The sequence below is a fragment of the Vidua macroura genome, chromosome 1 (genome assembly GCF_024509145.1).
Source record: "Vidua macroura isolate BioBank_ID:100142 chromosome 1, ASM2450914v1, whole genome shotgun sequence".
Classification (NCBI taxonomy): domain Eukaryota; kingdom Metazoa; phylum Chordata; class Aves; order Passeriformes; family Viduidae; genus Vidua; species Vidua macroura.
Genome location: NC_071571.1, coordinates 70653730 through 70668507, shown reverse-complemented (window position 1 = coordinate 70668507; position 14778 = coordinate 70653730). Strand labels below are relative to the sequence as shown.

At 46.5% G+C, this 14778-nt stretch overlaps 1 protein-coding gene across 1 annotated transcript; it reads right to left on the bottom strand.

The window, feature by feature from the left end:
* Positions 1-4358: 4358 nt before the first annotated feature.
* FOXQ1 (forkhead box Q1) lies at positions 4359-6225 on the bottom strand. The gene has a single exon (XM_053997703.1). It carries the CDS (start codon positions 5985-5987, stop codon positions 4767-4769), a length of 1221 nt encoding a protein of 406 aa, XP_053853678.1. The 5' UTR covers positions 5988-6225; the 3' UTR covers positions 4359-4766.
* Positions 6226-14778: the final 8553 nt, after the last annotated feature.

Sequence of the window (14778 nt, the reverse complement as noted above, 5' to 3'; positions counted from 1 at the left end):
GAAGTTTCACCTTGGGCTTCTTAAGGCACAGTGTGAAAAATGAAGGCCCTATGAATCTGAGTCCTTTGTATGTGCCTTTTCTGGGCTGGAATTTCTTTTTCTGAGGGTCTTCTGTTCCTGAAACATCCAGTCCTTAAGAATTACCCTTTTGAAAAATGGTTTGTGGTAGAAAAACCTGCAAATTCTCAAGACAAAATTCCATCCAACTTTTTTTGGTCTTCTCAGCATCTGGTATGATACAAAGGGCTGCACTTTTTTGCTTAGAAACTTTTGCTAAAGATCTGTGTTGAACTGGGTTTTGTAGCTAGCACTGCTGTGCGGAGCTGGCTGTTGAATAAAATGATTGATTTCAGGGGATTCCTTCCTGAGTAGTATTATGGATACTGATGGGATACTTATGCCATCTTATGGGTGATTTGGAAGGTAAGCTGAAAGCAAATTTCAGGCTTCATCAGATCTGCTTGGTGAAAATTTGGGTTAATTAATCTGATGGGACAATAACAATCAAAGGCTGTCCTGCTGGCATGTTTCCACTGAGATACAAGAGTTAAACACTTTGCCTCTGCTATACAGGAGAATAGGCAGAATATTACTGTATTATCCTGCTTCATGGACTCTATGTAATATATGCAAGCTGTTATCTACAGATCACTTTTGCAAGCTTATTTCTCCTGTGAGTTCATGTTTGGCAGCCATTAATTCCTCAAGTGCACAAAATTCTGCTTAAACATATCCTTTGAACTAATTTGGTCTTATTCCATTCAGGAGAAATTTATGCAGTTCTGCTGCTCACCAGGTTAAAATTTGAAGAGATTTAGGAAAGTGACATTATTCAGGTAACCATTTAAATCACTATCTGCCATAGCTGGGGTGGGATATGGAGAAACTGCCCAAAATATTTGATGAAAATATTTTGATTGTCAGCAGGTTTTTTTCTGCTTTAAAGCAAGTTTAAACATTCAGTGCCTGAAAGAGATGAATCAGTTATAGGGGGGGGGAGTCTCAGGAACAAAATATATTCATTTGGAAAGTTAAATCTCTCCTCAAAAAAGTGCTTAAAACCAGAGCCCAGTTTGAGTCTGAATTCACATGCAATTCTGCTCAGGCTGATGTTTCCACCATGCATATGAAGAAACTGCAGCACGGTTGGAGCAGCCAGCATGGGGTGTTTTCAGGTCCTCTCACACGCTGTTAGAGACTTGTTTTGCTCCCTGTTCCTCTCAGGCTTTCTTTGCTATTGACCTAATTTTTTCCTGTGCAGCGTGTAAAAATCCCTCAAGTATCATCACAAACGGCATCCATCCAACAAACATGCCGTGGGTGATGCAGACACTGGTAGGGCTAAAAAGCCATGGCGCCAAAGTGTTGGCTCGCTGCTGATGTGTCAAATATCACAAGGCAAAAGGCTTTGTCTCTCTTCTGTCATCCTGATTTATTAGACGTTGAAAAAGACAAAGTACCCAGACATTCAAACATCGCTGTTTTGGGAAGGTCTGTGAAATGGTTAATGCGCTTGTTCCACACAAAAATGTAAAGTGTCGGTTCTCTGATTACCTGCTGCTGGAAAGTGTTTGGACAGGTGCTGTATTTCACCAGCCGTCTGTCACAGCTGACAGCTCGGATTTATGGCTGTGCACCGGGGCCGGCCGTCCCCCTTGGCCGAGTCCCGGGCGGGGACGGCGGGCCAGTACCTCCCGCCGCTCTGCCGGCCCGGTGGGGCTGCTGTGGTGTCTCTGCCGTGTGCGCGGGGCGATGTGACAGCACCGACACAGCGGCTTTTTCCTGCCCATGCGTTCATTCACTCGGAAGCAAATCAGCCGGCGTGCTCTGAGAAGTAGCGCGAATGGGACAATTTCCACCCAAAGGCCAACAGGGCGAAATTCGTCTCTTGCCTCCTCTTAGGAGAATGATGCTCAAGCGGGAGGAGGGAGAGAAGACCCTCCCTACCCTTCAGCAAGCGAAAGCCGCACAGCCCCGCCGCCGAGCGGGCTCCGGACAGCAGGCGATACCCGCCCCCTGCTCCCATCGCCCCGCCCCGGGGACCACTTTAAACCATCATCTCGACCGTCTGAGGAAATCCAAACAAGGGCTAAGAAAGGACCGCGGGGACACGGATATCCCTATTATGTACTGTTGACATATGTTTCTCGACATATCAAAAAATGGAGTTTCATAGAAGATATATACAGAGTAGAATACTTATTAACAAGGGATGTATCGAACTCTGCGGGCTCTTTTTTTCTTTTTTTGTTCTTTTTTCATAAGTATAAAGCTCAATGTCATCCTGTTAAGCATACGTTTACACACAATTCATCCCTATTCACACTTAAATACATCAGATTAAAATACACACTTGTGGCTATAACAACAAATTCCATTTTCCATCAAGATACTTTTAATATACCCTGAAATATGGACCTTCACATATGGACAAAAGCAAAAGATACTAGGAGTTACATGCTAACAGGTCATATGGACTCCTATAAAAAAGAGATGGTAAAATACAAGCCAGAGGAAAGAGCAGATTATGGAAGGGTAGATTAATATTTGCACAGAGCCTTGAAGGCAGAATGCTATCGAAGTAGTGTGTGTATATGTGTGCGTGCGTGTGTGTGTGTACATAAAAACCAATTCCTTCAAGGGTTGGATTACTTCATACATTAGTCACTAATCTCTCGCAATGTTCTGATGGATGTTATGGTCTGAGCTTAACACACCGTGAAATCTGTTTGAGCTGTATTGAAACGAGTCGGCGTTTTCGGCCGCAGATTGTTCTGTTTGAAGCTTTCCTTTCACAACACACCTCTTCTATTCGGAATAAGTTTTGCGAGTAGGGTAGAAGCTAGTCAGCCGCTGAATCTCGGCGTTGAGGGAAAAGGAGGTGGGAGACAAACTCCAAGGTCCGAAATAGGTGTAATTAAAAATTCTCCTTGACATTTTTTTTTTTAGGTAACCTATGCTTACAGAGGACTTGGAGGGGAAAAAAAACCCGCAGATTTCAATACTTTTAGAAGTATTAATTAAAACAAACAACCGAACAAACGAACCCTGAATGATCATTTCAGCATTTGTATAAACCTTTCGAGTTCGGGGACGACACTGATTTGTAATTCAGCAGCACAAGCAGTTAGCCCCCCCCAGCCTTTCCTTTTTCCGACTTAGCCTTTCTGAGGCTTTGCTGATCACTTCTGACAATACAAATCAACCTTAACATAACGCCCGTCGGGAGCAGGCAATGCGTGCGAACTTTTTATTACTAGCAGATACTCCCCAACTTTCACCCCGCTGAGGATTCTCGGCTGTGCGTGCCACCAGGCATGTCTCCACCAGAAGCAGCCAGAGCCCCGTAGTGCCAAAGACCTTCCTGAAGCGAATTTTCCTTGGACCGAGAGATGACAACAGGATTACATTTCGCCTGCTGTCCTTCGTGGGAAACACAACCACAACAACAAAACAAAACAAAACAAAGAAAAAAAAAAAAAAAAAAAAGGAGGGGAAGGGAAAAAAAAAAAAGCAGACAGATGTACAGGATTTTCACAGGCTGCCCCTACGTCAGGTGGTTTGCCTGCAAATCTCTCCGCCTGCAAATCGCCAGCATTTCTGCAGGGCTAAGCCCCGGAGAAAAGTTCTGATTTGACTCGAGGAATTGCAGAGGACTTTCATACCTGGCGGCAGCCCAAGAGGAGAACCTCTCATCTCCCGTGACTAAAATAAGGCGGGTCCATAGGTAGCACCTCTACCCGCCGGCATGGATGGGGTTGAAAGGGCGGGCAGCCCTGCTGCCCCAGCGGCCCTAGCCAAGCTTCTCGGTCAAGGCTGTCCCACGACAAGCTTCCCTCCCTCACGCCAGCACAGACATCACGCTCTTCTTCTTATTACCACCTTTATTTAAGGGGCAGCTTTTATTCGGGGGAAAGGAGAAAGGAAAAAAACCGGAAAAACATGGTGGCCGAGAGTCAATAAAATGCACACGCACATATATTACATACAAACACAAAAATAAAATACGGAAAAAATTACTCTTCTCTTTCCAGTAGCAATGGTCTTGGCCACAAATATAGAACGCCAGCCAGTACAGGAGACAACGCCTGACATTTCCTTGAGCCCTTTCCTCTCTCCCCCCCAAAAAAATTAATTTAAAAAGCTGCACTCTCTTCGTGTTAAAAACACTACTTTTATAAATAATTTAATATCCTCCCTTCCCAGGAAAAGCTAGTTGTCGGACAGGAGAAAAGGTTTCTTTTGGCACAGTGATGCATTGCTTTGCAGTACAGACCTACGGCTCCACAGCAGACCCCGGCCCCTTCCCCTCCTCTCTCCCTGCTGTTCCCGGCCCCCTCCCTCCTCCCCGCCCTCCCAAGCGCACAGCGCATCCCCCAGCGGCCGCCACCGCGCCCCTCCGTGGGACACCCTCGCTCTGCTGCCCCAGGCTTCGGTAGCAGGAGATGTTGGGACAAGAGAGGGGCATACAAAGAGATGGCGAGGGACTGGCTTAAGTCAAGTAGTCTCAACGAACAGTAAGAAGCACTTGAGGCTCATGGCTATGTCCAAACCGACAGTTGTTTGATTTTTTTTTTCCCTTTTTTTTTTTTTTTTTTTTTTGGCTTAAGTTAAACCAACTGTCATTTCACTAAGGCACAGTCACCGAGGCTTTTGCTTGGAGGCTGTGGTCGCCTCTGGAGTTAAAGTGCGGGATCCAGAGCCTCCTCCTTTCCCCCTCCACGCCTCCCCGGGCAGGTCCCTCGCAGGGGAGGAGGGGGGCTCCATTAAGCCAGCGGGGTCTCCACGGCGTACGGCTGAAACGAGGCCGAGCCCCCCGCCGCCGGCGGCAGCGGCCCGGTGAGCCGGAGGGGCCCGTAGAGGGGGGAGCCGGGCGGCGGCCCCCGCCCGCCCTTGGGGAGGCCGGCGTGGAACAGCGGCGCCCGCGGCCGCTCCACCAGCGGCGACGCCTCTCCCGGGGCCAGCGCGGGCCGCCCGCCCCCCAGCAGCAGCGGCGGCGGCGACGGCTCTCCCAGCCCGTAGGCGCAGAGCTGCAGGAGCCCCCCGCCGTAGAGGGCGGCGGGCGGGGGCTGCGCGGCAGGTGGGTAGGGCAGCAGCGGGTAGGGGCCGGGCAGCAGGTGCGGGGGCGCGGGCGGCGCCGGCCACAGGAGGCGGGCGTGCGGCGTCGGCTGCGGGGCGGCGCGGGGTCCTGCCGGCCGCTGCAGGAGGCTCTCGATGGCGAAGGAGCTGGAGAACTTGGCAGCGCCGCCGCCCGCCGGCCTCGCCCCGCCGCCCCCCGCCGCTGCCTCCTTGGCGCCCGGCGCGCAGTGACAGGGCGAGGAGGCGCAGCAGCACCGCGGCGAAGCGCCGGGGGACGCGGCGCCCGCTCCGGCCGTCTCCTGCGGCACTTGCGGCGGGACGCCGGCGGCGGGGCGGGCGGACTGCGGCGGCGGGGCGGCGCGGCTGAGGCGCTTGCGGCGGCGGCGGAAGACGCCGTCGGCGAAGGTGTACTCGCTGCTGGGGTTCAGCATCCAGTAGTTGTCCTTGCCCCAGGGCCGCGCCGGGTCGCGCAGCACCTTGACGAAGCAGTCGTTGAGAGAGAGGTTGTGGCGCACCGAGTTGCGCCAGCCGGTGTAGGCGCCGCGGAAGAAGGGGAAGCGGCTCATCAGGTAGTCATTGATCTCGGCCAGGGTCAGGCGGCCGCCGGCCGAGTCGCGGATGGCCATGGCGATCAGCGCGATGTAGGAGTATGGTGGTTTCGGCCGCCGCGTGTAGGGTTTCCCCTTGGCGTTCTCGGCAGGCGGCGGTGGCGGGGGCTGCGGCGTGGGGGGCGGCGGCGGGGGATGCCCCGGCCGCCCGGCCCCGCCGCCCGGGCTGTTGGCCGCGCAGTCACCGTCCGAGCCCAGCTCGCTCTCCGGCGGAGCCGGGGAGAGCGAGCCGCTGCCTTCCTGGTCGCTGCCGGTGCTCAGCTTGTCCTCATAGTGCTGCGAGAACACCTCCAGCTTCATGGCGGCGGCGCCGCCGGCCCCCCCGCACCCCGCGGCTCCGCTGGGCGGGCGCGACCCCCGCCCCTCGGCGCGGCCTCAAGGGAGGCGGGAGGCAGCGAGGCGACCCAGGGGCTTTCTGTTCCCCCGCCGGCTTGGACAGCTCCGCGGCGGCAGGCGACACCGTCAGGGCACGGCAGCGGGGCTCGGCGCCCGCCTCAGCCCGCCGGCTCGGGGTCGCTAGCAGGGGCTTCGTGGCCGGTGGGCGCCGAGGACGGGCTGCGGTGCCCTGCCGCCCTCGGGACTGGGCGATTCCTCCGGGCTTCCACCTTCTTCTTCCCCACTGGGGTGCTCGCTCTCCTTTCGCCCCCCTTTTTGTCCTTCTCGCTCTTTAATCTCGCTGCTCCATAGGTCCGAAGGAGAGGGGCGAGGCGGTCCCCGTGGAGCCGGTGCGAGTAGAGGGCGGGCGGGCGGCTGCCGGAGCCGGCACTTCTCCGTGTCCGCCTGGGCTCGGTCCTCCTCGGGGGCGCTGCCGCTGTTACCGTTCGGCGCTCCCCGGGCGCGGGGAGAAGCTCTCGAGGGCCGTCGGGGTTACTCCGCTCTCTCCTGCTTCGACCCCTTGTCAGTGCCGGGACGCCGGGCTGGCTCTTCGCTGCGAGGCGGGCAGCAGACGGGTTATTAGGGTTATTAGTGTTATTGTCATTATCTCTCCCTTCCCCTGTGGTTGTGTGTCTCTCCACCACTTTCAGACCAGCCCATTATAACGCCGGCGAGAGGCGGAGCCAGGACAAAGATCTGAAAGGATGGTGGGAGGAGAAGCAAGGTAGCAAAGGTGGGTATGCCCTAATAAGCCGTATCAAAGCCGTAATTAGCCAAGATGACAGCGAGGTCTTGTTGGAAAGTTATTTTACGAAACTTGTTTGTATTTTCTCCTGCCAGGTCCCTCCTCTTCCCGGGTATTTCGAACGAAGCCGCAGTTCGGAGCGACTAAGAAGAGTCGGCCCGCCTCCCAGGTGTAAAATGCAGAATGACTTATAGGTGGCAGAGCTGAACCTGTTACGTGCAGTGATTTATTTTAATAGCGCTGTATAAAGCAACAAGTTGTAATATGACAGCTCAACAACCTGTTGGAAAATAATACATGGCTTTGCAGTTGTGAATTCCTAATGATTTATGTAGCCTGACAAAACAGTTTCAGTCCTGGTCTTCTCTTTCCTTCTGTCATAAGCACACCTGGTGCAGAGGTAGAATGGGAACAGGTAGGCAATGCTTTGGAGTTTTGCTATGAGAGAGTTAGTCAAAGCCTTAACCTCAGTTTTACATGTGCTACTGTTTCTGTAGTAGCATTGCTTAAGCTCTTCTGGATAGTGTGTTTGTAACCTCTCTCTTACAACTGCCACTCTCTAGTAAAATCTTTTATTGTGTAGGTTTTGAGTTTGGTTTTTCTTTTTGGTTTGGTTTATTTTTTTTTTTTTCTCTCCCCATAAAACTTGGAACAATGTGCTCTGCAATTTTACCTAGACACTCTTCTTTCTAAAAAAATTAGTCATCATTTTTTGTTTTGTTTTTAGGTTTAAGTTGTCAGGGTCTTGCCTTCCTTCAGAGTTTTTTTTTTTTTTTCTCCTTCAACATTATGCTAGATAGAACAAATCAATGAAGAGAACTAGCTGGCAGTAGCTTCTCTGAAAACTCCCTGTTCTGCTCAATGTTCAGCGTCCATTGCAAAATGCCATTTCACTTCATATGGCAGTAGCACTGGCGTCTGCAAAACAGTAACAAAAGCATCAGCAGAAATCCTGTGTGGTGCTTATGTTTTATTTCTCATATTTATGCTTCAAATTTTGTGTCCAGGAGTAAGAGCTGGATTGCTCCATATTTTCCAAAGGTAGTCTTTCTAAATCGGACCTTATTTTAGAATAAATGCATAATGCAGAGCCACTCTGGTTAGAACTGTTCCACTGTGGTCTGGCTCTCAAGGAGTACTGGAGACAAAGATGAAAAAAGACAGCTTTAAAAGACTAAGAGGAGAAACAAACAGCTCTACTTTCTATCTTGATCTCTCTTGAACAGAATATATGTTGCCCCACACACACCTGCATTTTGTTTCAAAGCTTTGCCATTTCTTCAGTCTGCATGAGTTTACATGGTAAATACTGAAGAGTGAGAGAGGTTCTTCTGTCCCTCTCATTGCATTCTTGACAACATTAATAGAAATAATAATATGCTGGATGTCTTGCTGTTCTGACAAAAGCTGTACCAGTTGAGAAAAGCAGGCAATTCAGAAAGACAAAAATAAGAGGAGGGAGACCTCTCTTGGTTCATTGTTGTTGTTGTCTCCATGTAATGTAAACTGAAATCCTTCAGTAAAGTGTTGTGTTAGCTGTATGTGCCAATGTTTGTGTTTAAGGGTATGGGAAAAAGGTATCGTTCCTTCCAAAACTCATATTTTCTATGATGATGCCAATGGCAAGGGTAGGTTTGTTCCTCTTCCTGCTTTTGTTGTAAATAGCAGTGAAGTAGCGATGATTTGCTAGCTTGCCTTTGATGTTTATTTTATTACTGTTGCACTATTTGTGTGGAAAATGTACACATTGTCTCTTATCTTTATTCAAAGAACTTAAAAAGTCATTCAAACGCTGTAGGTAAACACATCAGACATAACAGAAGCTTTTTCACAGCCATACTTCAAGACTAGGAGTGGATGGCAAAGCTGGTTTTGCAAGATTCAAGAGGGGACAGAAGCTTGTACTCAAAATAATACAAAGATAGCTATTAATGGGTGGGAGCAGGGAACCTTTCTAAAATCAGCACTGATTCTTGTTGTGCCTCAAGGCCCCTTTGCTATTGCTGAGCCAGTGCCTGCTGTAAACTGTCCCTTGAAATCTCTTGTGGCTCTGACCTGAGAAAATCTATGAAAGGTGCTTATGAAAGGTCTGTGCAGGGTTTAAATAGATCTTTGCTGGCCTGAGTGAGAGCAATATCAAGCCCATTGCTAACGCTGCCCATGAAACACAAGCAAAGTTGTAAGAAGTGATGAAAAAATCCAACTACTCCCATCTCTCACCACTGAGAGTATATGTAACCTCAAGTCTTTTCCTGCTATAGTTTTTAAAAAGGCACAGTATCGCCTTCAGGTTTATAAAGATTAACACAATCATCGGAAAAACTGATTCTGTTAAGTAAACTTCACATCAAAAGCACTTTGATGTGCTGTATTATAGCAAAGCCAAACACCCCATGACCCCAAGAAAAACCTCCAAAACCTCCAGTGAAGCAAGGTAAAAAAATCTAATTCTTTGTTCTAAAATGAAATGTCTCTTCCTCTTTAGATCAGCAGAGCAGGACTTTTTTTGATGTACGATCCCCTCTTTTCCTACCCAAAACAGTATCCAGTCAAAGACAAATGGAGAAATATGAATGGTCGCTTGAAAATCACGCGATCAGCTTTGCTTTCCTTTTTCTGTAGTATTTCACTCAATTCAGAAATAGTCTGCCATTGGGTATTTGGAAATAAGGTTGTATAGTCCTTTGCAGTTTGCTCAAGCTACCAATTACAAAAATATTCCTTACTAAATATAGAAAAATGCTGCACTGTCTGGTGGTTGTGAGTGTATTTTTGGTTGATCCAGTTATGTTGTCTCCATGGTATTTTAAACCATGGAGACATGTGTTTCTTCGTTCAGCAAACATCGTTCAAAGGTGTGTCTTGATATGTTCTTGGTTCAATTTTTTTTTTTAAATATTTCTCCTAAGTTGTTTTTTTTTTTTTTTTTCACCCAGTTCTTTCTTACTTCTCTTTTCTGCCTTCTGTCTCTCCAGACCACTAACTATAGATTAGAAAGGGTTTCCAGGTAAGATCATATAAGAACAACTGGTCAATAAAGGTCTCTGTGGTGTCTGGGAAAGTCCTATAGTTAGTGGTAGGCAAGCTTATTTGTACACCTGAGATGTCCAGCATACCAGCTGGACAAAGTGCTCCATCATCTCTTCTCCTCCTGTGGCAAACTGCAGGAGTGCACTGCCTTGCCAGGAACGATCGGACTGGACAATGCAATACACTGCTTGAGAAACAATGGAATAGTTCAAAGAGTTCACTCTGGATGGGCTGCTCACAGCAGGAGATGTGCCTAGCATGCATAAATGAACTACAGTCTGTGAAGGTTGGCTAATTGCACTATGTATATGTTTGTAGTTGAAGGAAATCCAGCTAAAGACTGAGCTGTAAGAAAGGAGGTTAGTGGAAATTCCTTTAGACCTTGAGAGGAAGAGTTTGATCACTGAAGCAGAATGCATGTCTATGTGAATTCCCTCATTGGGAAAGACTGGCACTTTTTCAGAAGGACATCCATTCCCTGTGGGTAGAGATTTTCTTGTGTCTTTGGCAGGTACTAAGAGCTGAATTTACAATGGGGAGTTTCATTTCAACTTTGTTTCATGCAGTCTTTATTTTCTTGGGAGACATTACTCAGAATGAAATTTTCCCATGCTGAGAGCTTAGTATCACTTCCTCCCTGTGCCCACTTCATGTTCCATAAAAAATGTCTGCATCTAAGCATATTTTTTTTTTCTTCAGAGCCCTGGATTGTGACAGAATGGGCAGGCACAGATTTTCTCCTGTGAAGGAAGTGACATTATTATTCTTGTTTTTAATGCTTAGTACTGGAGAAAACATTCCAGATTCTTACACCAGCCTTTTCACCGACAAATCTCAGAGCTCTCCCATTTTACAGGTGACAAGGAGTGAAGGTGAGTCCTGCTGAAAATAATTTGGTAAGTCAGTTGCAAAACTGTCTGTAGAACTGAGCTCGCTGGAGCCCTTGTTCTGCGCTGTGTCCACTGAGGTATCCACCACAAGGCCTCACTGGAAAGTGCTGTACTGTTTAGCAAGGAGCTGTCAAAATGGAGATTGCTCTGTCTTGAGACTCAGATAATTTATAGCTAATTCTCTCTTTTTACTATTGCTGTGTTAAGCCTCCAGGGCTTGAATGAGGTTCCACATTGGCATAAGGCGAACGTCTCTGGAATATATTGCAGGTTTGCAGTCTGAGAAATACGTGACATAAAAGAGTGCAGGGTGAGGTTAAATCAACACAGTATTTACTACATATTTTGTGATGACTTAATTCAGTAACTGTCCCCATAGGCTTTTCTCATGGCTGATTACCTGGTTTCATGTAGCTGCACCACGAGAGACAAAATCCAAATGGTGATGAACTTAGGGGCTTGTGGATCTCTTCAAGGAAATTTTTCTTACAGTAAGGAGGAAACTGGTATTGGAAAGCAGCACATATATTGATAACCCTGGATATAACTGTCAGGACAGAATTGCTTGCTAAGGGGCAGGCTCTACCGCAACTAGAAGTTACGCTGTGTTATGCTTGTTATGAAGTTATGATGCAGAAGCCACTTGGTGAAATTCTGTGGCTCTATGCCAAGCATAGTGAATGGTTTTTGCTACTGGTGCCAAACAAACTTAAAAAGAAACCATCATAGCTTGTTTTTGCTGGTGCCGGACCAAATATCTGTTGGCATCAACTTGGTATTGATGCCAGAGACTTGCTATCACTGGCCCGTGATATGAGGAAACACCAGCTGAGCTGTTACAATAGCTTCTCACTGCCTTCAAGTCCATGCATTGGAGGAAAGTGAACAACCTTGTAAGAGAATTACAGCAAAATTAACTGAGGGATGAAGGACTTCGAATATGTGATGGAGACTAACTGAACTCTGCTAGCCCTTGCTGGAGTACACCTAAGCCAACTCAAACCCACATACATTTTACATGGGTAAACAGTGACTAGAGATATGAAGGATATGTTTCAATTCAACTAAGTTTAAGTACTATTTATAGCACCGTGGATCAACAAATTAATCACCTTGCCAATAATATTCCAGTTGAACAACAAAAAGTATTTAACATTCTTACTTCTGGGTTGGATTACTTTTGTTGTTTCTTTGTTTTCAAAAAGTTATTTCTGGGTGGAATCCCATGATTTATATAAGCATTAGCGAAATCTATAAATAAAAAATGGTGTGAAAACCTTCTTGATTTTTATTTTTTCCTAGACCAAGTGAAATGCATTATAATGGAGCTATTTGGGAGCAGGCTGCTGACAGTCAGACTTTGCTGTGGTAGGCAGGATTTGGCAGTACCTAAATTGTACCTCTCTGGTGCATTTTCTGTCCTCCGTTTGCTGTGTTCTGTTTTCCTTCTCTGCAACCCCCCTGGACAGCTCCAGAACCATTGATATCTTTGAAAAACTGGTCTGGCTGCTGCTGGCTTACTCCTGGAACAGAGAGCAGAGTTATACCGAGCCTACATCCACTGCAGTACCTCAGGTGGTGGGAGATGGGGTTTTATGTCCTGCAAACTGGTTCTAGAAACAGAGCATGTTTTCACCACCTTTCATATGGCAAAGAAATGTAACAAAAGCTTGGGGACCTGGTCCTTCTCTTACTGCAGATATAATAAAATCATTACTTTGTTGAGTTGCATGCACCGTGTATTTGATTTCCAGTTCCTAGGTGAGTTCTTAAGGGATTAGCTGAGTTTCAGTCTCTTCAGGTGTGAATAAACATCCTGTTGCCTCACACCCATGAAATTTCTTCCCTACAGATGTCAGAGTGCTTTGTGCAGAGTGTTACTATTTTGGTTCTTTATGTAAATGTTCACGGGTTTTCAATGTCTTGGCCAAACTTACACGATATAAGGTGAGAATAGTACATGGGTTTCCTGATTCCTCCACTACTGCTCTACCTACTAACCCTGTTGTTTCCCTGAACCTTTACATATACTTTAGTAGATTAATAATTAACCTCCAAGTGGGGCACTTTGAAGCAAATGTAAAATGAAACCAAACACTTGTCATGGTTTTTAGTCATACCAGATTTGCAAGCAGGGTGTGTTTTAATGATGCAGGTAGATAAAGTCTTGTTAATTTAGATTAGAGTAAAAGTCAGTGCCTTATCAAAGCAAGTGACTAATTAGGAAAACTATTACCTTTTGGAAAAGAAACAGTTGAACTATCACTCAAAATTATTTTAACTAATTGAACTGTGCAAAGGGATGTTCTGGATTCCGACACTGTGCAACTGCTCCGGCTCATGCAACTGCTAGGACAGGAGAAAGACAGAGAGCTTTTCCCAGGAATTGCCAATGTTCTGGGTTTTTTTTGATAATTTTACTTTTAGAAAGTTAACAGTACTTGTCATCACTGTGTAAACATGGGGAAGGGAGGAGAGTCCCGTGAGTCATCAAGGAGCCAAACAAACAGAATTTGAGTGAAGAACTGGAGCATTTGTATTAAATACACTGCCTTCATTCTCTTCACTTTACCAAGCTAACAGGACAGCAAAGTGCTCATGAATGGTTCGAAATGATGAAGGGACTCTCAGGTCTGTAATAACAGACACTGGGCGTTTGGGAACCTGCAAGGGTGGAAACATTAGGGCAAATTCATGGTGTGAAAAGAAAGATTACGATCAGACTGTATTTATGTTCAGACAGATACATGCAATTGTGAAGAATCATTAAATAACTGTTAACCACACCTGCACAGAGCCTCTGGCAATGCTGGCTTATACAGAATCTCAAGAACTGCCATGTGCCTGACATCATACCTTTGCAAGGAGAGAAAAGTCTTGGGTGTTAGCCCAAGACTGGTAAGTAAAACATAGTCCAGAGACTTGTGCCAGTTTAATGTCTGCAAGTGACTTTCTGGTGTGTCACACCCAGTATCTTCTCCCCTGTAAACCTGTCAGTAGTCCTGATTTCTTTGCTTATGACCAAGTCTTACTAAACATCTCCAAATCGGCTTTAATGCAATGGCTCCTTCCCTCTAAGTCAGTCAGGACTGTGAGGAGGGAGTGAGTATGGGTGCACAGAGGAGTCTAGCACAAATGGGATCCTAACTTGTCCGGGATTGTAATTGCTACTGTGGCTTCTTTGGGTTTCTTTTTACACGGATCATTTTCCCTTTTAAAAATATTGGGAGGTTTTGACATTTTTTCGTGGTGGAAATGGCATTTTAGAGCCTTTTTATTTTTACTGTAAAAATAATTTAATGGAAATGGAAAGGGGGGAGGGAATCAGGCAGGTCAAAGGTAGCAGAGGAAAAAGAAAAGGGAGCAAAGCTGAGATGAAGAGGTGAAAATGAGGAGAAAGTTGGAATGAGACCTCCAACTGAGAACACATTACAGAGCAGTTCCACCTAGACTGCAGAAAATTTTCAGGATGCCCAACAATCTCCAATTTGACTGCTTCTGCTGGTGTGATTTTTTGGACTGCTCACCTCTACAGCTTTCCTCAGGCTAGGGAGTTCTCTGGCTTTTTGTTTCCCATGGTGCTTTTGGAAGTGATTGTCTTTCATCTACATTTTCTCTCTTGGAGTATACTTTTCCAGTCTTTCATGGCTAGGGGTGGTTGAGGAGTGGAGGGTTTTTTTTGTGGTTGATTTTGGTTTTGTTTTGTTTTACACTGAATAAAAATTAAAAAAAAAAAGAAAAGCAAAAGTGAAGGTTGAACATCAGTGTGTAATTCCTAAAGGGGCTGGGGTGCATCAGTTTGAAAGTTCTTTTTACTTGCAATTTCTGTACAAAATATTTCCTCCTTTTATTTTTTTTTTTTTCCTAGTGAAAATCTCTAGCAACTGTTAAGAATAGGAGATTATGAATGAGAAACAGAGCATGACTGATTCACAAAGGGATTCAAAGATTTGCAGACTTCAGTATTCATATATGAGAAGTGTAAGCTCTGGCACCTGACATTGATGGATCAGGCAATGGAGATATTTACTCATCATTTACGAGAGTTCTT